The sequence below is a fragment of the Syngnathus floridae genome, chromosome 14 (genome assembly GCF_059516105.1).
Source record: "Syngnathus floridae isolate MCC-2025c chromosome 14, RoL_Sflo_1.0, whole genome shotgun sequence".
Taxonomy (NCBI): Eukaryota; Metazoa; Chordata; class Actinopteri; order Syngnathiformes; family Syngnathidae; genus Syngnathus; species Syngnathus floridae.
The window spans coordinates 9050744-9074375 of NC_142426.1; the positions used below are offsets into that span (position 1 = coordinate 9050744).

General features: G+C 46.9%; 1 protein-coding gene across 5 annotated transcripts in view; it reads right to left on the reverse strand.

Moving 5' to 3' along the window:
• Positions 1 to 71: 71 nt before the first annotated feature.
• The window catches only part of cadm3 (cell adhesion molecule 3), a 45549-nt gene continuing 21988 nt past the window's right edge, over positions 72 to 23632 (reverse strand). Inside the window, exons 3-12 of one of the 5 annotated variants that reach the window (XM_088396509.1) lie at positions 20265 to 20414; positions 13350 to 13502; positions 11569 to 11706; positions 8483 to 8653; positions 7831 to 7921; positions 5857 to 6029; positions 5135 to 5602; positions 4859 to 4879; positions 3391 to 3516; positions 72 to 3294 (exon numbers count right to left, since the gene is read on the reverse strand). In XM_088396509.1, the coding sequence (XP_088252635.1) occupies positions 3176 to 3294; positions 3391 to 3516; positions 4859 to 4879; positions 5135 to 5602; positions 5857 to 6029; positions 7831 to 7921; positions 8483 to 8653; positions 11569 to 11706; positions 13350 to 13502; positions 20265 to 20414 (1610 nt within the window). In that variant the 3' untranslated portion in view covers positions 72 to 3175. Of the gene's footprint in view, positions 3295 to 3390; positions 3517 to 4858; positions 4880 to 5134; positions 5603 to 5856; positions 6030 to 7830; positions 7922 to 8482; positions 8657 to 11568; positions 11707 to 13349; positions 13503 to 20264; positions 20415 to 23632 lie in introns of all 5 variants that reach the window. The other 4 variants (XM_088396508.1, XM_088396510.1, XM_088396511.1 and 1 more) reach the window with 4 other exon arrangements.

Here is a 23632-nt window from a genome sequence, read left to right on the forward strand (position 1 = left end):
CCGGCAGTGCCATTTCTGTGGTATATTTAAAAGCACAATTCGGGGGTACAAAAATGCAGGACCAAGATGAGTGAAATTAACCCAATTGCATCTTTATTGTAGTCAACAACCCAAAACTGTATTTTTAACAAACAAACAAACAAACAAAAAATAACTAAAGGAGAAAATCAAAATAAGTACAATTTGAACATAGGAGCCAACCACAGCATGCGGCTTGGTGACATCATCATTCAACCAATTAACATAAATGTTGTGATATGAAATACTATATACAAAAAAACAAATCTACAGTACAGTTTTAGGAGAATCTAAACATCTAAAAAAAATAAATCAAACAAAAGAAAAAGAGATGCCATAATTTAATAATAATAATTAAAAAAAAACAAAACATTTTGGAACAGCGTCTGCAGACCAGAGGACGGCGGACATTTTGTCCAGCGCGCACTACACTACACACCACCTCACTGGTTCTCATGCAAGCTACATGCTAGCACATTAGCTAAGACGAAGGACAGGACGACTGATTACAGGCAAATATAGGTCCGCTGGGTTTTTTGCAGATTATTTTTAAAATGTTTTTACAAAACAACACTTTTTGGTAGCACAACGCAGCTAATTCTTCTTCTTGGCGTTTCATCTCGGGTGTTTGACAACAGCGCCCCCTCTGGTGTGCAGACGCCAGCAGCGGACAAAACAAAACAAGTGTTGAGTTCCACTAGAATTGCTACAAATCGCCTGACATTTTACTTTATACGCCTTTGTTGTAGCGGTTAGCTGAGCATATGGTAGCACGCAAGCTAGACTACCATACGGTCGCTAGCCCCTTTCACGCAGGACTTTCCATGAGACAAAATTGCAGGCAGAACGAAAATGGAATGAAAAATGAATTAGGGGGTTTTACATCGAATCAGTCGGTCGCAGAAAACAAAGAGAAAAAAAAAATCAGCAGTCCCTCTGGGAACCTTTCATACAATCAAGTGGGGGAGAAAAGACGTAATTGATGTGTTGACGGAAAATTAGTGCTGCATTTGGGTGCTTTTCACACACAAACCAGCTAAACAACAACAAAACAGCATCGACAGGCAGTCAGGGAATTTGCAGTTTCTGTTGCCACCTTTCATACGGAAAACAGCAAACAAAGGGATAAAAAAAATAAGTCAGCTTTTGCGGTAAATTGGGAAATTAACAGCGTATATTGGTCAATATCACACAAAAGCAGCAAACATGAGGATCTTTGCTGGGTTTTGTGTGAAAGTCCAGGGCAACTGTGTGATTTCACACATCCATTTTACCCCCAATATACATTTCACACAGTAACATTGCCCTCCAAGGACAGGAAATTAGGGGTTTTGTACAGAGAACAGCATATGCACAATAAAAAAAAGCCGTCTTTGACAGGCAGGGTCTTTCACACAGAACACAGGGAGGAAGCGTTGCATTCAACATCAACATCCATCTCAATTAGCAGCCCATGTTCATACGGAGAACAAAAACCAGACAAAAAATGAGCCGGTTTTGATTGGCAGCGGGGCTTACTGGATTACAAAGGAGATTCCCTGAACATTCCAGAACAAAAAATGGTAAACATATACAAAGTATTAGAACACCTACTGGAAGTGGAAAGGGAGAAATGTGATTTTTTTTCAGCGGAGACCATTTTTTTCACCAAATACCTACAGGAAGTACGACAAAAAAATTGGGACACCACATGAAAGAACGTGGATTTTGGACAAAAGTATGAGGACACTTTGCAGCGATACCAGCTTCTCTCTCCGTGAAGACTTCCTATACAACACGTGATGGGGATTTCTACACGCATTCTTCCAGACCAAATGCATCCGCTCCAAGCATACAATCATACATGCTATAAATTCGGGGAGGAGGGAGGGAGGGCAGCCCACCACGAAAGCAGCACATCACGTATATGGAAGGTGAGGGCAGTATTGGGAGGGGCCAAAAGGGATCAGGACGCAGCCCTGCCCGGCCCCGCCCCGGGCTGAGTGATTAAAGAATGAAAAGAAATGGACGAGCGCGAAGACGAGGACATGAAAGTTGTTGGCTGACTTTGTGACTTTGCGTTGGCGCAGCACCCACAGCCTCTTAGCAAGATTACCTTGGCTTTCCCCAGCCAACGTGACACTACGTTACGGGAACCGGAATGTACCAATGAACCTAAAACAGGGGTGCCCAAAAGTTCAGTCCAGCCTGAGTCGGTGGATTTTTTCAGTCCATTCCTACGGTTCAAGATCAACTAGCAGGAGGAGCTCTTGCATACGATGTTGTGGCCAAACATATCATGAACTTTTGTTTTTTACTCTTTGAATGATTTCTCGTGGTTATGTATTGTATTGTGCACGGTTAGAAAGTGTCACGAAAGGAATGTGTTACGCGAGGCGTGCCCGTCTGCTTTTGCGTGAGCAGCTTTGGACTCTGTGGATTAGTTTGAGTGGTTTTGGTTAGTTCTATGGTTCAACAAAAAAATAAATCAAATAAAAAACAACGATATAAAAACAAAACCGATACAAATATTTGCAGTCGAAGTTAGTTTACATTGCAACACCATTGTTGGTATTTTTCGTATTATGACATTTATTTAGTATTTTTTCAGATACTCTGCACGCAATAAGAGTATTTGAGGAAGTGAGATGCATGAGCGACAAGAGCGACAAGTCCCCCCCCCCCTTTCTATTTACAGGCGCACATGCCCGACACGGTTCCGCCCAGTAAAAAGAATGCTTATATTTTAATATATATGTATATATATATATATATATTTATATGTATAGGTGTGTAGTGTAGATGGAGAGGCCTCGGGGCTGGTGCAAGGCAGCGGCTCGTACCATTTTGTGGGGACGGAAGGGGGAGGATGTCCTTGGAGTGGGTGCAGGTTGGCCGGGAACTCGGGAAGGAATGTAAGTTACAATTTTGGAGTTAGTTAGAAAAGCATGGAAACGTAACAAGAAGGTATTAGTGAGTCGTCGTGTGTGCGCGTGCGTGCGTGTCAGTGCAAATCTTACGTCCCTGTATCGATGCAGACAAAGTCCTCACCCCCAACTTCGCCCCTCCCTCGACCAACTGAGAGTGGTGAAAACAAAATGGAAGATTGTTCTTTCCTGCGCCTTCTGCTTTCCTTCCTTCCTTCCTCCACTCCTTTCCTTTCCTCTCCTCTTCCACCCTAGATGAAGTACTCCTTCTTGTCCTCGGCTCCGGAGTTTCCGCCCTCGGCGTTGATGATGGCCGTGTCGGCGTCGGGGGCGTCGTCCGAGCCTTTGGCCTCGTGGGTCAAATACGTTCCTATGGAAAAAATTGGAAAAAAAAGAGGAGGGCTTGCTTCAATTTTTTTTTGTGTGGAGCCCAACTGGTGCGTGCGTTTGTATGATGGGACCAGACCTTTGTGTCTGATGAGGTATCTCCCGAAGACGATGAGGAGGCACAGCAGGATGAAAACGATGACGGCCACCACGCCGCCGATCACCGCGTGGTCCACGCTCGATGACGTCGACATGGCCGTAGGGTCTGAGCGGGCCAGCGGGAGGAGGAAAAGGGGCGGGGGGGGGAGGGGGGGGGGGGGGGTGTTGATGAGTTCAGGAGAGTAGGTGTCAAATATGAGGAGGGATTGTTTTGAGGAGGTGGGCCAAGTAAGGATAGATGATGGATGGATGGATGGATGGATGGATGGATGGATGGATGGATGGATGGATGGATGGATGGATGGATGGATGGATGGATGGATGGATGGATGGATGGATGGACGAAGATGGAAAAGGAAAGGAGGCCAAAAGAGGTCAAAGGGGGTCAAGAAGCAGAAGAGAAGCAAAGAACACAATTAGAAACGAGCCATACATCAAATGTAAATCAATCTAGTAGTGGCGGGACCACAAACTGCTGCAGTGACTATTATTTCGGGTGCTCGTTCTGAAAAAGGCTGCCACTGAATGAGTATTTTTACTTGGGCTACTTTTCACCACAGATCAGGATGGGACACACTCACCCACACACACACACACACACACACACACACACACACACACGTGTGCACCAAACGAGGTGGGGGTGCGCTGACGAGGCAAGACTACCAATAGAGGCCGTTAATCCCATTTGTCAGTGTGGGCACACAGACCCACGGCCGCACGCAAACGTAGCGCGCACGCAGCGCACACGCAGCGTGTACGCAGCGGACACGCAGCGGACACAGTGTAATTGAGCAGTAGCACTCAAAGGCTGCTGTGTTGCTGGAACGTGTGTCGCATACACACACGTCTGTCGCCATGAAACATTCATTACTGACTCTGCGTGAGTGTGTGTGGTAGCAGAAACACAAGACTACAGACAGACAGACAGACAGACTAGACTAGACACAAGCAAAAAGGGGGAAAAGAAAGGACGGAACAACATCAACTCAAGGGCCACAGGAGCGCACAATCGAATGAGCTCGATACAAGAGCGGTAATAATGAGACGACTGCTTGCTTGCTTGCTTGCCTTCCTTCCACTCCTATCCTGTAGGTGGCAGTAGTGCAGAAAACAAAGTGAACAACCAGCGACCTAGCAGCCGTACTCTAGCCAAGGCAAACTGACGTCCCCGCTAGCGACTGTCCCAGTGGCACTGGTACTTATCTACTTCCCGACCCAATTCAATAACCTACATATTATATACATATTCCTACTTAGCCTGCCTAGCTAAGTAGCTGGCTTGTCTCTAAAGCAACACACCTAACCCCAGAGGTCCCTGGCAAACTTCCTCACATGCAAACGGAGCCATCCGCAAGTATCTCTTGCTACAACTCATCAGATTGTGAAACTCGTGTACAAGCACCCAGCCGGCCCACACGAAGGTGACAAACAGCCGCATGTTGTACCTGCGATGTTTTCAGCGCCATCTTGGTGGATGAGGAAACCGGGGATGATTGTTTGGTGAGTGAGTGTGTGTGTAGAGGTTTTGTGTTATCGCCGGGTGGATGCAGTGGGAAGGGGCGACAAAGAAAGAAAGAAAGAAAGAAAGAAAACAAAAAGCAGTGAAATCCCGACATGCACATCAAATACTTGTCTCCAAGTTGAACAACAGCGTATTTATTTGCCTGCCCCGGTGGGCAGGGGCCTCACACTTGTTGACGAATAATGATTATTATTTTTACCTGTGGGGGTGCCACGTCCGTTCGGCTCGTCGGAAACAACTGAGGGAGTGAAGGAGGAAGAGGAGGAAGGCAGAAGCGTTGCCGAGGAGTCAGTCAAGTCGGGGAAAAGGTCATTGGAAAGCACAGTAGTGGCGGCGCTAGCCACATTTGTGGAGGAAGGGGAGGAAGGCGCAAGCGTTGCCGAGGAGTCGCTCAAGGGGTAAAGGTCATTGGAAACCGCCGTAGTGGCGGCGCTAGCCACATTTGTGGAGGAAGGGGAGGAAGGCGCAAGCGTTGCCGAGGAGTCGCTCAAGTCGGGGTAAAGGTCATTGGAAAGCGCCGTGGTGGCTGCGCTAGCCACATTTGTGGTGGGCGGCGATTCAGACGGGGACCCCGTGGAGGAGAGCTCGGGGGGTGAGGAAGTGCTGTCGGTCACCAGGGAGGAAAATGTAGGGGTTGGGGGAGCGCTTGGGGACTCGCTGGGATCTTCTGCGGGACAGTTGTAGAAAAGGTGGCGCACCGCACAAAACAAAACGGGAGACAAAGGGGAGCCAAGTGCGAGGCAAAAGCGGAAGTCAAGGCAAGGCAACGCGGTTGGATCAGAGGAAACAAATTAAACAAAATTAGAAGACCAAAAAAAGATGGGGAAAAACAAGAGAATCCAGGACTTCTCCCCAAAAACATTCCTGCTGCACGACGCTAACTAAAAAGCCACTTGGTCAAATTGGTGGAATTTGGCTTACCTTGCACCAACAGCACGTAGTCGCCCACGCCGCTCCCAATGCCGTTATCGGCGAAGCACAGGTACACGCCGTTGTCTGACTTGTTGAGCGCCTCGAAGCGCAGCAAGTTGCCCTCGGCTTTGGCCAGCGGGGGGAGCTCGCCGTCCTTCTTCTCCCAAATGTAGGACGATGGCCTGGAAGAGGAGGGGGAGAGGGGGGTGTTAAAAGGAGAGTAAAAATGAAATCAAAAGCAAGCCGGCGACAAGACACTGAGAAGAGCGGACAGCCGTTCAATGGGAGGATGAAAGGCAGGATGAAGAAGAACAAAGATCGGCGTTTCCAACGCTAGCGAAAAATCCATCGGGCGATGAGAGCGATAGCGGCCGCGCTTCTTGATTAAAAAAAAAAATAAATTAAAGAAAAACAATTATGCAAATGAGGCCATCCTGACACTGCTCGTTGGTAATTACAATGACGGCTAGCCGGGACGCCAAGAGAACGAACCCCCATAGAAAAAAACTGTTGCGTGTACAAACTGTACAGCAAAGTAATGGGATTATTTTCATCTGCAATCCACACACACGTGAACTCACTTTCAATTTAGCCCGTCACGTCCCGCCCCGTCATGTGTGACATGAAAGCTAAAAAAATGCAACATTTGTTCTCAGATTGTTTGCTTTCCCTTACTGTGCAACAATCGCCTTTGAAAAGTGCAACAATCAGCCGATGGTGACTCGGATGGCCGCTTGGTTTCTTTTTTTTTGGCGGCAGGCAGGCAGGCAGCGCCGACAGCATCTCCGAGCGATTAGCGGGCCGCTCACGGGACCGTAAAACGCACATTGACTTTTGAGCGTAATGTTTCATAACAGCCACTTAGCTACAGACGCTAAATGCCGACTTAATTGTTTGCTTAATTGCGGACGATCTGTCACCGCGAGGCGGTAAACGGGTAACGGGGAGCCCATCGCCTTTTACTGCCGGCAGGAGACCCTCTTCTCTCGTTCTTCTCTGGGATTATTAACGTTCACGCGACTGTTAATTATATTTTTACGACGGCTAACTACCGTTATCATCACTTTTGTTTTTATTTCTGTTTGAGAGTATCTGAAGAATGATGAATAGTTTCAAAGCTGGAATCTAATCAATCTCCCTCCCTCGCTGACCCTAAACGATGACCTAGCGAGCGATTGACCCGGCCTGCTAAATGACCAATCTCCCTCAAGCAATACAAGAGGGTTCAACTGCCTACCTAAATGAATACCTTAGCCCAGCTCTCTGTACCTTGGGTAAATCCAGCTATCGTATTTCAGGACCCACCCGCCACGCCAATAAGCCCACTCCCGTTACTTTCTGTCAATCAAACTGACAGGAGGGAGTCCGGTTGTATGCGCTATGATGGAAAAGGCGCCAGTGGAGATCATTATGGGGAAGAGCGTAAGGGGTGTGTGTCAAGGGGGAGGTGGGCGGGCAAGGTGACAAGAAGTGGAAAGGCGCAAATTGGCGGCAGGTGAGGCGAGAGAGGGGGAGGGACTGGATCGATGAATGCGGGTGGCGGGAAGCTTCATCTATAATTCAGAAAGGCCACAAAGAGAGATAGAGAGAGCGAGAGAGCGATTGGGCTCATGTGTGCATGTGTGTTTATGTGAGTTTTGCGATGCATTGTGTCGATGTTGCCTTTATCTGCCCCAGGCGGCCGATTAATATTTTCGAAGCAATTGACATGAGGTAATAGATGTAATGAGTGCACTGGTGGTCTTGTGTTTACATGTTTTGACTCCACATACCTCGCTCGGGACGAGACGGCTCATGCAATCTATGTGTCATTGTTTAGGCAATGACAAGTGACTCGAGTCAACGCTCAAGCTAGCTCGCGTTCGCTCAGAGGTGAATGTGACTACGAGCTTGCCGCATTTAGTGTCGAGATGGGAGTTTTGAAACATTTATAACTCACGAGCGTGTGTGTGTGTGTGTGTGTGCACGTTGATGCTGTCTTACTCAGGGTTGCTATTGCCCAAACACTCGAGATGAAACTTCTCCCCCTCGCGAGGCAGATCGCTCTCGGGCGCTATCTCAACATTCGGGGAATCTGTAAATGACAACACACACATGCACGTTATGCAACACAAGAGTGAAATGGGTGCAGGCACACCCAGGACACAGGGAGATACACGCTCTAGAACATCGCCATGGACTGGCAACTGCTAGCCACCCCCCACGATGACATAATTCCCCCCTCCCGTGCCTTACACACAAAAAAGCAGTACCTGGGTGGGCCACACGATGGCAGCGCCGCCACCTGAATGTGTGCACCCCTCTTAGCTACTCCCTAACCAAAGGTTCCTCTTACAGCTTCATCCAGCAGCAGCATCTTTTCTAAGGTTATCTGTACTTCACTTGCGAATGCGCTTAAAAAAAGCGTCAGCTCCTTATTTTCTTTTTCTCAGTAAAGCCGATTGATAACACTTTTTTCACCCAGTACTTATTTACTGTAACTCAAGTCATTATTTGCTGCACGGATTTTGCCTTTGATTTGAATCGTCGTTTTCAAAAGGAACAGAACTCATCATCGAGCCGCTCGGCTTAAGCTGATTTGACCTTTGAGCAGTCGTTCTGTTTCAAACTATCTGGCGGCCATCGGGTGACTTACATAAGACCTGGAGCACCTGCTCGCTCCTCTTGTCCCCATGGGTGAGCGAGGGGTGGTCCACGGCGCAGGTGACCACTTGGTTGTCATCGGTGCGGCTCACCTCCAGCCTCAGCTCGCTGCTCACGTTGTACGTGGGCTCGTCCGGGACCGACTCCACCACGTCCGGCCGCTCTGCTGTAGGTAAAGGCCAGACAAATCAAAATATAAAATAGAGCCTCTCGAGCCATCATCTAATTAGAATGTTCTAGTTTTTGCGCCCGCCGCTGCGGCACAACGGCGATGCCTATTTGTTCCCATTAAATGAAAAATGTGTTTGGTGCGCGGCGACGCCACGCGCCCCCCGGTGTTTTGTTCCCCAATCCATCACGACACGCCGCATATAGCGCTCACCCAACAATGCCACATTGGCCCCCTGCCTTCGGCAAACAAATACGAGCGAAAAAGGTAAAAAAAAAAAAAAAAAAAACGTGAGGTGGGCTGGTACAAAGCGCAGGTGCGCCAACAAACAATTAACAGCATGACTAAATGTCGGCGCCCGGGTGAAGCGGACTTCGCTTTCAATTAAACTCCCGGCGTAGGCGCTTGTCACATCCCATCGATTGGAAATGTTTTGTTCATTAGCAATGACTTTATTGATCACGGAGATACGGCCAACGATTCCTCGCCAAATAATTAGCAAGGACGGCGAGGCGTGTTTTGTCCGGAGCCGAAGCGGGATTAAAATGGCGGGCGAGTAACTTGGACGCCGCCTTATTGAAAATCAATCGGCTTCTCAATGTGGAGATCCCCCGCAGGAAAATTGCTGACATGAAAAATACGGCGAGGGGGCAGGTGCCGAGAGCAAGAAAATACTTTTAGGGTATCATTTGTTAATGAATGACCTGCTTAGAAGTTTGTGAATTTATTTGTGAAAATGCGACTGGACGGGGACAATCTCATTATTGTCTGTGCTGCTTTTTGTTAGCGCTAATCCAAATTGCCTCGCAAGGTGCTTTTCACATTTTGCCACCAGTGTCCATAAAGTGACGAGAACTGAAATTACTATTCAGCGGTAAAGTGATATAAATCCTCGCTCGGCCGGCCAACATCAATAACGTAAGCATAATAGCTTACCTTTGTCCTAGGCAGCCGTTCCAAAGAGAAAATATTTTTCGTACTCTGGCTTGGGAAAAAGTCTCAGAGGAGTTTGTCTTTGAAGGACTTTTGGAAAATACCCCCTTCAAACCGTCATGTGTTTGTTTCATTCTTTTTGTGACTCTAATCAATGTGACGTTGGCGCCAAGTGAGGTGTGGGGGGCTTTTCCTCGCCTTTGATGGCGAGGTTTGCCACCACAAACGTCGATGTTAAAGTTGGGGGTCGCCGCCTTGGCCGCTTTTCGAGCGTAGTAGTTGGCGGGCGCCGCTACAAACAAAGAACAATCCATTGGGGATTACGTTTGATCATCTGAATTGATCATGTTAGAGAGATTAGCACGGAAGGGAGGGGAAAAATAAACGCAGCTGTTTATTTCTACTCTGCTACCATAAAAAATTTATTCATTAATGAACGGCCTTGAATGTCTGAAAACATTTTATTGTTAATAATAATATATATATTCCAGAGGAGATCTCAGGCGGTGATGATCCGCAACTGGAGGTCAGCGCATGGATGTTGGCGGCGGCCGACACAAAACGTTTTTTTTTTTCCATCCACTTTGTGGTTTGCGTAACAGAAAAGACAAGTCTTTTTTTCTGACCCTGGGTAAAGATCCCGCCTAATATATTTTGTGGCGAGCGCTACGCAAGCTGTGGATCTCCCGAAACTTAATGTACCTTTCTTTTTGAGAGGAGAAAATGCTTTGATTTGCCAAAGCACAGCAGGATGTGAAGCGTGTCAAAAGAAGTGGAGAGAATATTGACTTGAAAATGGCTGCAGTGCAACATTTTTTCGAGGGAATCACACTTTTTCCACTTTGATGCTTTCATTTAGACAAATGCAGCCAAAGATCAAGATAAGAGATGTCTAATACACTAGCAACATTTTGAAGATCATTTGTCTACTTTTTTGCAAAATCTAGATCTGCCCATGTGAGACATTTTTGTGACAACAGAATGCGACAACTTTTTGCTAGAACTCGGGTGGGATAATTCCGCCATTTTGTCCTCAAGTGTGGCTGTTCGGATGTCACCAAGTGCTCCATCCACCACGGCGTTCTCACGCCGTTCAGCTAACACATTCCTCGCAGCTCTTTCATTCTTCTCAGTCGACACCACTTCTTCTCCTCACACACATACGCGGTCCATCTCGCTATCTAAATCCGCTTTCCTGATTTCTCTCTCAGTTTCATCAGCCTTTCCCAGCCTCTCGCTAACTCTTCTCCCGTTGCGCTCTCCGGTCGCCTCTTCTTCAAAACCCGAAGCCCCCCCCCCCCCCCCCCCCCCCTCCTTTTTTGCTTCATCCGACACCGTCGCCCGCCTCCTCCCTGCCACCTCACATCTAGTCAGCTGCAAAGCCACCTTGCCTCGCCTTCTTCTGTGGTGCCTTTAATTCCCCCTCATCCGCAACCCGCGTGCAGTCTTTGCTTTCACACACACGCCCGCGCACACACTTCACACATTGCTAACGCACACACAGACGCACGCAAACACAACATGCTGTCATTCTCTCATCAAGACACACACACTGTGTCACAATGTCTTCACACATGCACACACAAACACACAGACACACGCTGCCATTCTGTCATGGAGCAGACATGCACACGTGGACTTGAACCCCCCCCCCACCCAAATAATTAAAATAAAATAATAAATATGAGGGGCCTGTAGCTGTTTTGCCCGTGTGTCCATTGTGGCGAGGCGGGTCAAAAGTCACGCGGCTGCAATTTGTCGGAATATACGACAGGGAAAAAGAATCACTTCATTTGTCTTCCGCTGACGTCTCCTCGCTGCCTATTTCCCGCCGTTTATCAGTCACGAACCCCGGGGAGGAAGGGGAGGGGGGGTGTACCGACCTCGCCCCTTCATCCTTTCATCCCGACATCGTCGCGGCCGGATCGGGATGCTTATCCCCAAAGCAAGCACAACTAACTATGTGACTGACACACCTTGAAGCTCCAGGTCGCCGCGGAACCATCGCAGCCTGGCAGGGGGCTTGCTGCCCGTGCTGGTGCAGGTCAGGGTGAGCGTGACGCCCTCTTGCACGGGATTCTCCAAGCCGGAGATGTGCGGCTTATCGGGGACGCCTGGGAGCAACAAAAACACACTGACTATACAAATAAACTTGACTAACAAACGACAGCGGGCGTGACACGTGCTAAACATGCTACTTGAAAGCTAGCCAAAGGCGGCTCTCTGTCCTAGTCAATTTTTTGAGTAGCTTTCCATTGTAGTAACCGATGCGCATCTTTGTCCTAATACAGATGGAAGAAAATATCGGCTATTAAAACATTGTTGGAGTGACGGATGTGCCACTGCGTAACCGCAGCGTTGCTCCCAAAGCAACAGTAAGTAAAGGTTAGCATGCGTGTGTGTTTGACGCTTCTCCGACACGAGCAATAAAGTACGCTGGCGTTTTATTGATTGGATTGTGGGCTAATCATCTTTGCACGCATGCACATCTTTCAAGAATGGATTTGTGAGGTGCTCTATTTGGCTGTCAACTAATTGTAGCCATATTTCCTTCTTTTTTGTGTGTGTGCCTTTAAAAGGATGCTGTGCCGTAATTCTCCAGGAAATAAAGGGGTAATTAGCCACATGCAAATGAAACGCTCACATTGTGGCTTTTGCGTCAAAATGTTTCTTTTTGGTTGAGTTTTGTTTTTCTTTGGTCGTTGAGGCTGTCCCGCCCCTCTTGGACAAAATGTTTATTGGTGCACCGAAGTTAATTAAAAGCATCAGCTCGTGGGAGCGGCCCAAATGTCAGCCGAGGTGCAAGGTGATAGTAGAATGCGGTCCCAAAAAAAAAGGACAAATATTCCGCCTCTTTGCCTTTTTCATGTTAATATGGTCAAATAGAAAAGGTAAAATGTTAGCAGAATAAAGCATTTCATTTTAGTAAGAATGCCGACGTTCTAAAAGGAAAAAATAAAACCTTTTTCGCCCGATTTTTCAAGGGAACAAAAATATGTCAAGCTTGATTAAATACTTGTTTTTGTTCGAGAAGAAGCATCTGGAGACTCCCAACTGTCAGCCAAGGAAAAAAAAGTGCATTGTCACTTGCGGTAATTATGCATTTTTGGGGGAGGTGCTTGTAATTGACAGCAGTGAGAAGCATCAACACTTGAGAAATGTCACACGAGAACGACTATGTGTGGACGATGGAGTGTGGCGACACATCATCCATCGCACATCGTTTTGAAAGGTGCGTTGGTGCGCTGGCTCGTGAGCCCGTCGTTGTTCAATTTTTAATGCACTCGTGGACGATCGCTATCGCCTCATTGGTACGCAATGCTGCTTCAGACCTCGCACAGACTGCATTTGACAAACGCGCGACGTCAAATATTGACGCGTTATCTTTTGAACGGATCGATACCTCGCCGCAGTTCAGAGCCACGTTTGACGGGTGGGCTGGCGGCTGGCGACTTTCTCAAGGTCACCAAATAATGATTTTTAATGGATTTTTGGGGGGGGTTAATTGCAATAACTATCTTTTTTTTTTTTAAATGGCAGCTTTCTTTATCATTATCCGAAAATTAAATTCACTCTGAAAATGTATTTAATGTACCTTCTATTGAATAGTTGCTGAAATATTTTTTTTCCTTGAAGAAAATATTTAAAGAACAGTAATGAAACATGTAAAAAAAAAAAAAGAAAATGAGAACTGAGTGAAACTTTTTTTCATTTAAAAAATGATGAACCTCTGACCTCATAAAAACAAAAAACTTACCCAGCACGGTGACGGTGGCGCGTGCGGTGCGCACAGGCATGGTGAAGATGGAGCAGGTGTACTCGCCCTCGTCGGACATCTGCACCTCCGAGATGATGATGGACAGCTCGGTGGGCGTGGAGCGGTGCAGCTGGATGCGGTTGTCTCGCAGCGCTGCAGCCACCACGACAACACGTTGTGGTTAGATATCATTCAGCCAACCCTCATCAATATTTCACGCTCAAGCCGGTCGCGGCGCCGCTGGCCTGCCTTTTTTCTCCTGCTTCTAATTGCCGGGCTTCCTCCTTTTCTCCGTTTCGCTTTGCACGCGTGGGCGTTTATGCGCACTCATCAGAGTTTTGCACCGCATCCTGTACATCAGCCAAGTCGGGCGGCATCCCGTCTAATGAGCGTTTTGAATACATATTTACGCTGAGTCTGACTGTTTTCACACTGCGGCCTGTAAATTCCCCAAAAGCGGAGTGCGCACCCCAGGTGGGGCGTGAGTGGAATCTTATCTGCCGGCAGTTGCCTTCTTAATTGTTTAGGAAATTTATGCCGGTGATGTATTTATTTAAGGATCCCCAAACTTGCGTGCGAACCCCCCGATGAAGCTCGTGTGTGGTGTACGCACCCCCGAGGGTGCATAAGTGCCTTTCAATGTAATTGTTTCTCTGCAAATGAGCGACAATGTTTGTACCCGGTTTTGTGTACATTTTCAACAACCCCCCCGGTGCTACATGAGGTCAGTCCTCCGAATGTAATTGCCGTTCGGATGCGAGCATTTCTCACATTTACAGTAGTATTAAGTGTTTCGGGGATTGTGTGGTGTGCACGCGCCACATTGAACACGCAGCAACTCGTACAATAAATACACAATAACTATATCTCGTGCGCCGCCTTTATTTGCAATGTTGCCGTTTTCTTAAGGGTGAGTTGCAGCAGCGGGGTGTGCCTGCTCTGTCGGGGTGCAAACTTTCTGTAAAGGCTTCAGTGCTGGATGTGCCGTTATTAATATTGCACTACTTTTATGTGCGCCGCTGTTGGTTATTTGCTGCAATAAAGGGGAGAGCCGAGCTTTACAAAATGGAGATGAAAAGGCCCGTGGAGACGGGACGCAAAACAGACGGGCGGGAGGATGAACAAAAGGGGGGGGTGCGCAAGGAAATGAGGGGGGGCGTGGTGGTGGGGAGAGAGCGGCAGAGGTGAAATAGGAATATGGAATTAACGTGTGCGTGTGGAAATGATGTAAGAGGAAGTGAGCGAGGCGGCAAGAAAGGGATGGTGAGGAAGGAGGATGAAGAGTGACACTTGTGGGCGTGTCACAGAGGAGAACTCCTCAGATTAGGAGGAAAATGACGATGAAGACGATGATGATGATGATGATGATGCAATTGGATGAAAGCCCATTCTTTGATAGCGATAGATGATGACCTTTGCTGTCTATGGTGGGAACGATGCCGGTCTGCCTGCCTGTCTTCTCGTCTCCCTGCTCTTCCTGTCTCTCTTTCTGTCTCCCTCCCTTCCCGTCTCCCTGAAACAGCAGGCCATGGATGCGCAAGCCTCCCGGTTTGAAAGAAAAAAAAACAGCGAGCGGCAGAAGTGTCGTTGCCGTTGTTGTCGGCTTTCCACATGAAAGCTCCCTTTGACGTCGCCGTGACAACGTGTTTGTTGACACGCAGTCGGCCGCCGATTTGACAGGCAGCTAGCGCTCGGCGGCGGTGACGCGTTAGCTCGGCAGCGCTTGAGAGGGGCCCGCGTGACACGTGGAAGAAGAAATAGAAGTCGGGATCAGTGCCTTAAATATTCCGCCGCTTTTTTTCCCTTGTCGTTTTGTTGTTGTCGTTTTCAAAGCGCCGTCACACTTGTCATGCGGCAATGTCGCCAAAGGGAATTAATCCAGCAGGGCTAACATGCTAATCTGCTAGCGTGTCCTACTTTGTTGTCGTGTTTGCGTCTACTGTCGTCTCGTTGCGTTTTGACGGCTCATAGCAGCCGGAAATTGTTGGGGGGAAAACAAACGCGCACTTAATTCCCCAAAGTACGCTAGACTGAAGAGAAACGTCACAGTTACAGGTTCATTATAAGCACTTAAAACCCCAAGCCAGGTTTGAAACTCCAACCTGAACCTCTATTGGTTAAAAGGTCACATAGTTTTCATAAGTTTTGAGAAGGTGCTCCGAGAGATTTACTTAGGGAAATTCTTTGTGGTGCGACTGACATTTAAAAATGTCACAGACTGTTGTTTTTTTTCCCTTTTTTTCATACGACAAATGCAAAAAAAAAAAGACAAAGCGTCGCTATTTTTCTTCATTTCAGTTTTGGTCAACTTCACTCGTTTTTTTATGAAGTGTCTGTCTTTGTTTCACTGGCACGCACAGTTATTATATCCAAGACTACTCTATCTTGACGCTTTATCAGTGGGCAAGGTCACTCCATTTGTCTTCATGAGCGGCGCACTTTCAGTGCCCCTGGACTTTGCACTCTTTTTAATTCAGTTGTGGTCGCTTGACATGGCACACATTTGTCACCCACTGTGATTTTGTCGCTTATATTTTCTTCCTTGCTGTTACTACTTTTCCCAAAATGAACTGTTTTTTATTTTTTTAATGGCACACACGATCAGTACGGAGACTTTTCCCACGAGTACCTCTGAGCAGCAAGTTGAACAGCTACTGGATAAGACAAAGTGCACGAGCGCAAGGCCTTCCAACAGAAACATCCTCGACCCACGTTGACATCCCTTTTTTTTTTCCGACTAAATTGGACGACGTATCGGGAGGTCTAAACGTAAACCCTCAATCTCTGCCATGCTCTTTCAACTTCAAACGTAAAAGCATAAATAATGCAAGATGTTAAAAAAAAAAAAAAAAAAAGATATAGGTTTGGTGTGGGCTCAGCACATCCATAATTCCTTTTGCTCCGACTCTGGCAGCAAGTGTTGTTTGCTGTGTGCCAGGAGGAAGTGCAAGAGGAAGGCAAATATTTTCACACTTCAAATCTGGACAAATAGAAGCGAGAGAGACACTTTGCCAGGTGTTCTTTTCTTTCATTTCTTTCTTTTTTTAATGAGGCTCAGAAATGCTACAAAATATCGACACATTTATTAGCTGATGCTGCAAACCACAGAAATTCAGCGGCCGGCGGGAGCAAAAGCCATCTTACAGAAGATGAGATGTTTTGTTGGCAAAAGGCCCACAAAAAAATTGTGCGTGCTAATACTTCTGCCACACGTGAGATTTTTCCGAACTGAATCAATGCACTTGAAATAAAGATTGGATAATTAACAAAACAAAAAGGGAAAAAAATCTCATCGGGGCTTCTAAAGCGACCGAAAAACAATTTCTTCTTGATCTACTTGATCAGCTGAGAAATGGAAATTTTGGCAAATGTGGCGACGAAGGCCGCCACAACTGTCTCGCTACGAGCCGATGGCGGTTCAGGGGCCGGCGGCTTTGCTCCGTCAAACCGTCTACTCTCATCAAAGGCCGCCGCCGATTGATCGCGGCTCATCAAACACGTGTTAAGCCCGCACCTCTGTCCCCTCCCTACTCCTCCTGGCCTTCGGCGCCACCTCAATGCGTGCCTTCAGATGGAATGAAAACGCTCATCACCTTTGCAAGTGTGCATGATTGATGAAAGGTGGATTTTTTTTTTTTTTTACATTTCGCTTGGATTTGGTGGGCACCGAAGTTTTCCAGTTTTTAAACCATCAGCGATACGCTTGAAATACCAAACATTTTCTTCATCTATGATACAGTACGTTTTCACAACAGCCTAAGCGAGCATCTCAAAGCCAAAACGACCAATAGGCCCAATCGATTGTTTTGCCGGCGAAGAAGGACCAATTACTGAATCCCGTAGTGACAAATTTGTTGGCTTACTTAGTAACCCGAAAAAAAATCCAAATAAATTGGCTCTTGTAACTTTGAAGTCTCTCCGCGTCTGGCGTTACACACCGAGTTATTTTTAAGGACACGAGCAGAAGAGCACGTTGGCGCTCCGGCAGTCAAAATACGGAAAAAGTCCTTCATGTAACCACTTTCAAAGTGTTTTTGTCTCTTCACTTTTTTTCCAGTGGCGCGTCGGCCTCAGCTAATATACTCTCCCGAGAGCCAGAAGAACTGATGCAATGTCGATCAATACGTGTTTTTTTTTTCCTTTCCTTCCCCCCTTTCCAAATTTGTCTCAATCCTTCAGTTTCAACACGTTTCACTTAAGGATGCTTCGTACTGTAAGTGGGCCAACCGGAGGAGGCGTCTACTTAATGGAGTGATTTACAAGCGGGCTGCACTTAAGCTGACTCGCCTCCCACCAGGTGAGCCGTCCAGATCGGCAGTGGCGGCGGCGGCGCTTTGGGAGCCATTAGCTGGCTAAACGGAGGCAGACACATGGAGGCTGCCTGCGATGCCTGTCGACAAGCCGCGCATGAAAATGTAAACGGTGCTATACATACAAAGAAGGCAGCTTGAGGTGACCCCGATAGCAACAAACCCTTTGTGGACGCAAGTGGGATTTTTGGTGTAGACAGCGCAATGCTGAAAAGTCCAATTCTGGGAAATTTAGCGGAGCTGGTTTGTCCCAAGGTCCCAATTTGGGTGCAGTTTCCAAAATGACCCAAAAATAGAATCAAAACGGCAGACCATTTTTTCTGACTCTACTCGTGATGGTTGAGGGGTGCAACAGCAACAAGGATTTCTCAATTCCAAAATGGATTTTGATTTAAAAATGTGTTTTTCAAGTGGTAAAGACAACGGTTTGTTTTTTATTCCCTCAACGCGTTCTTTTTTTTTTTAATCACAATTGGTTCTCATGGGCCAAGTGAATTTGCATGAGGGAGGCGGTGGAGGCGTGCGACCTTTCCACTTTTCTTTTGCATTCCAAACAAGTCATCTGCATTTGTCCAAACAGCTTGGAGGTGATGTTTAATTGGGGAAACAGCTTCTGTTGTCATGACGACTCAAAGTCGTGCAGGCTATTGTGTTCTGGCTAAATACGATGCCAAATATTAAGAGATGCGTCAAAATATAGATTTTTTTTACGGGTGGAAATGTTACTATTTACTGCAAATCTCTCGAGAGTGTGCGTTTTTTTTTCCTTTCATCACCTCACCATCTGTGAAAATGGAAAACGCATGCTTAAGTGTAAATATTGTAACAATTTCAACTTTTAAGATAAGTTATTCGTATTTTCCGGTGCCAAGAGAGATGATTATGATTTACCTTTTGGCAAACACCGCCTGCTCGTTGCACTTCAATCAAACAGTGGTTGCTTTAATAAAAGACAGAAAATGTCAAGCCATTACCTGATATTTCACTCGACAATTCCGTTTCATTTTTTTTCCCCTTATCAGACTCCCCACAAACAAAGAGTGGCCGGGCGCTTTTTTGCTTGATTAGAATCTCGTTAATTTTTCAGTCTCGTTGTCTTCCCGTAGGTTTGGCATTAACGTCGGACGGGAGAACGAAAGAAAAAAAAAAAAAAAGTACCATCTGTTTGCGAGCCTTGCTAATCTCTTCTATTAGCAGCACGGCGGCGCACCCACGCATTCCCTCAAGGCGATCGGCGGGACCTTAAAAGGCTCTTAAAATAAATGATGGAGAATTAAAGACTTAAAATATATCAGAATTGGCTACGCCGGGTCCGTCGTTTGTGTTTTCAAGGGAGGAAAAAAAAAAGAAGGAAGATTATTTGTCATCCCCATATCGGATTTAATAAGGCGACGGGGCTTGCTGTCCCGCAACAATTAATATTTCCATTTCATTTATTAAGGACGAGACGGCGCAACTTTTGTGACTGCGCTTGCTTGAAAAGAAGACAATTATTTTTTCTCTGTATGTGGCTTTGAAATGAATGCAAATGAAACATATGATTCAAGTGTTGCTCAATCAAACTAGCTAGATTTTTCTAATTCAAAATGTATCCAAATGAAATGCCAAATCAAGTATGGATCAATTTTCCTTCACGATCCCATTCAAAGCCACAATACTGTAAGACAATTGATTTATGAGCTCGTTTGCTCGTGGCAATTTTGATCAATCGAGGCCGATGCCTCCTTGTCTTTGTGTTTTGAACGCACGCCATCCATCATCGACGCTCGGCGTGTCAAGCTAGCTCTCGCGACATCAACGTGGCGCAGTCGCGTCTTCAAAAAAATAAAATGAAATGCAGGCAAAAATAACATCCATCATCCTGTCATGGGTTATTTATCTCTGTCCCCGCGACTCTTCATTTGCCGCCCGGTTCCTCGTTTGGTCATTTTGTCGGAGGTGTCAACGTGGCGAGGTGAGCGTTGGAGCTCATGCTGCTCTGCTGTCAAATTATTTGTTCTTGAAATTATTTTCCACTTCAATTTAGACAAATGGTCAAATATGGCGGACAAAAACCTCAGTTATGCATCACCCACCCAGCCGGCCGGCCAGCAACCAACAAATATCATTTCAAATATCTTTGACTGAGCTCTTTTTTACACAATAATGGCCTTGTTATCATTTTGCGCGCAAGAAATACAGCATAGTATTTCCAAAACCAAAACTAAGCATCTTGAGAGCTAATCACAACGTTTTTACGACAGCGGCGGAATTCTGATTGCGTAGACATCTGTTGGCGGTCTTCCCCCGTCGCGATTACGGCCACCTCCCTATGCGGTCCTCGTTTCCCGCCGCGTTTGTCGGCTGCCTTCAAAGCCGAGAGCGACCTTGAGATGCTTTGCCTTGCCATGGTGCCGGAGACCAGGCTCATTTTCTCATTTGTGTGGTCCTCGCCATTGGCCGTCAAAAGACGTTTGCCCTGCGCTAGCTAGGAAAACTTTCCGTCACTTTCCCCAGGAAAGGTGAGTGTTGATGATATAGTGGTTCACGGAACTGGGGTCACCCTCACGGCAGGCAACTAAAGTATTTGGGGGGGGGGGGGGAATGTCAACTGGGTAGCTCTTACCTCTCTTCTCGCCAAAGTAGAGCGTCTGCTGCACCGTGTTGGACCACTGCAGTGACGAGTTGTCGCTTTCAGCCACCCGGCAGGTCAGCGTGACAGCTCCGCCCACCGAAACCGTCTCGTCCGAGGTGACGGGCTGCAGGGGGTCCTCGTCTGGGCGGGACACAGAAAGACGTCAGGCTGTGGCGATTGCTAACCTTGCCTTCAAACTTGTTATAAACCCAGGCAGGCCCAGGCTTGAAACTCTCATTTGAAAAAGCAAATTAAAAACCCTAACTCAGACTTGAAACCTCGTCTTAAAATCATGGTTGAAATCCTGGTTGAAGCCCAACTCCAGCTTTGGCCTGAAACTCGAATTTAGGCTTGAAATGCTTAATTAGACAGGCTAAGCTTATCTTGAAACCCTAATCCCCGTTTGAACCTCTTTGACCCTCTCTGGAAATCCAAATCCCAATTGAAAACCTGGACCATGTGTTGAACCTCTAATTTAAAACCCTTCCTCAGGCTTTGTGCGACCTATTTTTACGTGGCCTTGGCCGAGGTCCGGCTGGGCCCTTTAACATGGCCACTTCATTAGGTACACCAACGGCCGACACTGCACACTGGAGGGATCCAAAGCGTCTCCGCATATTTCCCGCCATTTTCTCTCTCTCTCCATTTGTCTTCCTCCCCCATCTACCCCCTCTCCATCTGCCCCCTCGTCCTCACACGCTCCCTCGATCTTCACCTCCTGTTGAGACTCCTCATCCTCGGCGATAACGCCGCAGTACAAGCCAGTCGTCTGATTGGACGATAGCGAGCGAGCGAGCGGGTGGTGTGTGTGTGTTTGTTAAGGGGTTCCCTCCCCCAACTTATTATGTGTCTGAGTTTGCATGCAGGCTGTTTGTTTTACACCGCAAATTTATCAGGCACTGTAGAGGTGCATCTGGCTGATTTATGAGCCTCCTTTTTCTTATCTGCATTGAAGTGTGTGCGCCTGCGCGCCTGTGTGTGTCACGCTGATGATGACGAAGATGATGATGGTAGAGGTATAGTATGAAGGAGACACCTAGCGGGAATCAGTTTGATGTGTTTGATATGGCGTGCGCGTGATGAGACATTACATACACACAAGCATATAGTCACTCGTATGTAAAGGTCTGAGGCAGGCCACAAATGTGTGTGCAAAGGTAGAAAAAACACATAACTGGTATTCTTGGCAGACAAAATGAGATTCTCACGCATGCACGCACACACACACACACACATAAAGTATATACATACACAACTCCAAATACACACACACACACATTCTCCATCCAAACTACGCCCATCTGTTTCCAACTAAAGCCAGCCCCCAAATAAGCCTACACGTGAGTGTGTGTGTGCGTGTTTGTGTGTGCGTGTGTACGTGCGTGTGTGTCCTCCAGACCACCTCTGGCCTCCAAAAGACCCCCCCATGCCAGTCCTTATGTTGCTCCCCTCTGGGATGGCGCCTCAATTTACATATCAGTACGAGGGGACAGCGTAAGCTATGCTGATGACACGAGCGTCATCGGCACGATTTTTCAGTTGACCTTTTTCATGTACACAAAAATAATATAAATACAAACACATAAATAACACATGATTCAAAGTCACAAACAGAAGTGGCCACCTGAATCTTAGTATATACAATAATAAATAGAAACAAAAAGATGACACAGTACATGGAAAGTCGGAAAAAAAGAATCAGAAAGGAACATATTTAAGTCGTATAAATAAACAAAATGAAATGAAATAAACTAAACCCACCACAAACAATCTTGACGGCCCCTGTTTCACCCCCCCACCCCAGCCCAGCCCTACTTTAGAAGAAGGGGACCCACAAAACCAGTCCTGCCTGTCAAGCACAGTTAGCTGAGACAAGCACCCCTGGAGTCGCGCCCCCGCCATCATGAAAACAAGAGAAGGAGAGCATGCTGGGAGAAAAAGGGAGGGGGGGCTCGGCGAGGGGACGGGGGGAGGCGCGGCCGCTGACAAAAATCAAAGAATAAGAGTTGGAAAATGAGGAGATGGCGAAGGAAGGACACAGGAGACATAAGCACGTATGGATGGATGACGGCAATGAGGCGGCATGACAGGGTGACGGCAAGAGAGGCGTGCTGAAAAATGCCCAAAGTCAAAGGAGACACAAGAAGCACAGGGGGAAAAAAATATATAGATATACTATATGGACCTCAGGCTCATAAGAGCAAGCTGATAAGCCAAAAAAAAAAAAACAGAACCAATGTCATTCTTGTGCCAAGAACTATGGCAAGGCCAAACAATCTGCAAACTACAAAAAAACGCAACACAAAAACTGCCAGGCTCAGTCTTGCAGGGGCTGCCATTTGGTGTACATTTCTTAACAAAACAAAACATAAAAAAACTAACTAACTAACTAACTAACTAACTAACTAACTAACTAACTAACTAACTAACTAACTAACTAACTGCAGCCAGTCAGTGTCAATCTACCCAAGCAAGCGGGCAACTCCTTAACCAATCAACTAACAAACAACAATCCAAACACAAGCTGTTTCTTGAGGCTTCCTGTAATTAACTTTGCCCTTTTCTCAGTTCTCAGATTGTCTGCGAGCGTTAGCCCAGCGATCCCTTGCTGAACACTGACACTTTGTGTGCCGTCCTCACGCCGCACAAAGCCGGATTACCAAGCAGGCCAAACAAGAGACAAACAAGAGAACGACCCCCCCCCAACCTCAGCAGCACCACCACTAAACCTCCTTACCATCCCATCCATCCCTTAAGGCACTAAATCCGGGGCGCCACAAATGCTGCACCCCACGAGAGAGGAATGTGAAGCGCACGAGCTGACTTCCAGCAATGAAATTTCAAGTCCACATTGTGGCCCGCCGCAACGTTCGGCCTGCTGGGAAGTCGGCGACCGCTCCCCGGAATTGAGAGAGAGAGTCCGGTCGCGGTCACTTTCGGGCTCTTGAGCAAAAAATGACCGTAATTGACCTCAGGGAAAAGCTGTTTGCGTGTTAGCATTTCAGCCATTCGCATTAGGAAAAGTATCAGATGGCAGGGCAAGATCTCAAGTCTTTATTGATCTGCCTGAGCGCTGTTCTGTACTCAGATTGCTATCCTGCCATAAAGTGTGTTAGCCATGTTAGCATTTGTAGCAATTCCCATTGGGTTGCTAGCACATTCGATGTTAGCATGCTAGACATGGACATTGTTCTAATTAGAACTTCCATTTTGTCGGGGGTTCAAAGTAAAAACAGGTCCGCGTCAGTCAAGTCCGCGGCTATGCTAACATAGCAGACTACAAAATATTGCTCAAACCAAAACCCCATTTAGGCCTCCATATCAGCCAGCAAGTTGTGGGCTATGTCATACATGTTGTT